Source organism: Babylonia areolata, chromosome 18, assembly GCF_041734735.1.
Source record: "Babylonia areolata isolate BAREFJ2019XMU chromosome 18, ASM4173473v1, whole genome shotgun sequence".
Classification (NCBI taxonomy): Eukaryota; Metazoa; Mollusca; class Gastropoda; order Neogastropoda; family Buccinidae; genus Babylonia; species Babylonia areolata.
Window position 1 is genome coordinate 40,470,083 of NC_134893.1, and position 2,500 is coordinate 40,472,582.

The window sequence follows — 2,500 nt, forward strand, 5'->3', positions numbered from 1 at the left end:
AAACTGATGAAATACAAAACGTGCTAGTCAGAGCGGGAAAATTCAACATGACAGAGCAGAAAACAAAGGGAACCAACACAGACAGTCGTTGGCTGTCACGGTTGGGTGCGTTTGAAGGTGTGTGTGTGTGTGTGTGTGTGTGTGTGTGTGTGTGTGTGTGTGTGTGTGTGTGTGTGTGTGTTTGCTTGCGCAAGTGAGTGAATTGAGGAAGCTGGCCTTCAGTTTCCAGGTGAGGTGTCAGTGCAGGGCGGTGAAAACAACAGCGTGGAAGCAGACCTTCAGACTTGACGTGACCACACCCGTGTCCGGTTTACCACCACGCTGATGCTGTGAATGGTCAGTCTGCTTGCTTATTTGCCTACTTACTTACTCATTAATTTTGGGGATGCGGAGGGCTGAGGGGTGGGTTGACGGGTGCGGGGCGGGGGATTGGCGGACGCCTCATTGTTTTCAGTGATTATCAAAGATTATATTCTGCCCTTCACTCCTTTCCTGGGCGTTCATTTTGTTTTCTTTGATGAACAGTAGGCTTCTCTCTGTCTTTATGTGTATCTGTTTCTTTCTGTTTCTGTTTTTCTCTCTCTATGTCTGTCTGTCTGGCCTCACACAAGCTGAAACGAAACCAGCACTGTCATGTCAGCCACATACATCAGCATATCATGAAAAGTGAAAAGAGAAAAAAAACAACTGGAGATAGCAGGCCAGCTGACGACTCAAATAAATTATCATTATTATTAGTAGCAGTAGTGTTTCTTATTTTTATTTTAAAACATTATTTTCTTTACCATTTTTCATTTCCTTGCGTGTGCGTGGGAAGCACTAAGAAACAGGAGCACTCGGCCAAAAGTTACAATATTCGTCTTATTTTAAGAGAGAGACAGACAGATACGGATACGGATACGGATGTTTTATTCATATAAAGGCCATTGCCCCTCATGAAGGGGTACAATACATAAACAAGCACAGCCACTGAAGAAAATCATGAAGTTGCAACAGATCTGAAATGCAATGCCTTGTACAAGTATAATGACAAATTCCTTATGACGCTTTCTTTTTCAGATGCTAGAAGTAGACTTAAACGAAATTGACTGGGATATCTATAAAAAGCAGGTGGAATATATCGTACTCTCAAACTGGTTAAAGCAGGACAACATAAAACAAAATGCAACTCATCTTCAGAGAGAGAGAGAGAGAGAGAGAGAGAGAGAGAGAGAGAGAGAGAGAGAGAGAGAGAGATATTTTAATTTATAGGCCTAGGCCCTTCACAAGTGGAGTAAACAATGCGTATAAAGAAAGAATCAAAAACTTAAATTCTACTTCCTTATGTCTAGTGCCTTGTGCACAAAGTTAGCAACATTCATCACTGTTGTTTTGTTTTCTGCAGTCATCAGAAACGGAAATTTAAACATGATGATGCCTGTGATATTTGATGGGAATTAATTAATTCCTGGGTTCACTGTATTTTGGACATTTACGCAAAAAAAAGCATCTCTGTTTCAGGAACATTTAGAAAGGACAAGAAGAATCTTTTGCATTTGTGCGGCAGCTAAATTGATGACATTCCAATTCTAAACCAAGCCAAAGTTCTTCTTACAGAAATATTATTTACATATAAATTGCATATAAATTGTGAAAATCATGTGAACCCAAAGCAGAGGATCAATCCTGTTTGAAGCAGTCTATAAGCCTTTGTTTAAATTCGGATGAAAACACTGCTATATCCCAAAACCAAATATTTCGAACATCCCAAGCCCATGTTACATAGTTCTGTTCCTGGAGAGATAAGAGGGTATTATATGGTTTGTGTGGATATCTATTTTCGTCTAAGCCCAGAATCCGAAGCCATAATTTAATGCATCTAATGGAAGTATTTATCCAGAGAGGATATCTGCCTGTCTCTCCGTGGTGGCTTAGCACTTACGCTCAAAAATCTTTTCATAGCAGACAAATGAATTTTTTCAATAACACTTAGTCACGAGCCAAACCCCATATTTCGGACGTAAGTGGTTCGATCTGGCAATCAAATAACTTAAAAAAACCCACACAAACAAACCAACAACTTAGGAGAATATTCACCAATAGACCACAACATTTTTTGTGATTGCTGAGATACCCTTTTTTGCTCGATCTGGAAGGTCGTTCAAAGTGGAGGAAACGGAAAGCCGAGTAGATAAATGGATATCAAGGTACTTACATATAAAAACAATATTCTATTTGTTATCACCAAAATATCACTTTTCATTACAAGCGAGACAGAAGCAGAGACAGACAGAGAGTGAGAGGGAGAGAGAGGGAGAGAGCAAGAAAACAAAAACAAGCTGACGATATGTATATGCTTACTATTCACCAAGGAACGGATGATGGAGCGACCACGTGGCGGCAAGAGAACCACCCCCAAACAGGCTCGGGCGAAGGAGACGACGGAGGAGGAGAAGTTAGCACGCAGGAGAAAACAGAAGAGCGACTCGGCCCGGAGGAGGAGAGAGATCGTGAAAGAGAC

At 40.9% G+C, this 2,500-nt stretch overlaps 1 protein-coding gene across 4 annotated transcripts in view; it reads left to right on the plus strand.

The window, feature by feature from the left end:
- LOC143291988 (uncharacterized) overlaps positions 1–2,500 on the plus strand; it is a 13,971-nt gene that overhangs the window by 193 nt on the left and 11,278 nt on the right. For all 4 annotated transcript variants that reach the window (XM_076602144.1, XM_076602141.1, XM_076602143.1 and 1 more), the window contains exons 1-2: positions 1–336; positions 2,352–2,500. The exon at positions 1–336 is cut by the window's left edge and continues 193 nt beyond it; the exon at positions 2,352–2,500 is cut by the window's right edge and continues 19 nt beyond it. Coding sequence is in view for 3 of the 4 variants with exons in the window: in XM_076602141.1 (XP_076458256.1) it covers positions 334–336; positions 2,352–2,500 (152 nt within the window). In the remaining variant the exon portion in view is untranslated. The remainder of the gene's footprint in view (positions 337–2,351) is intronic.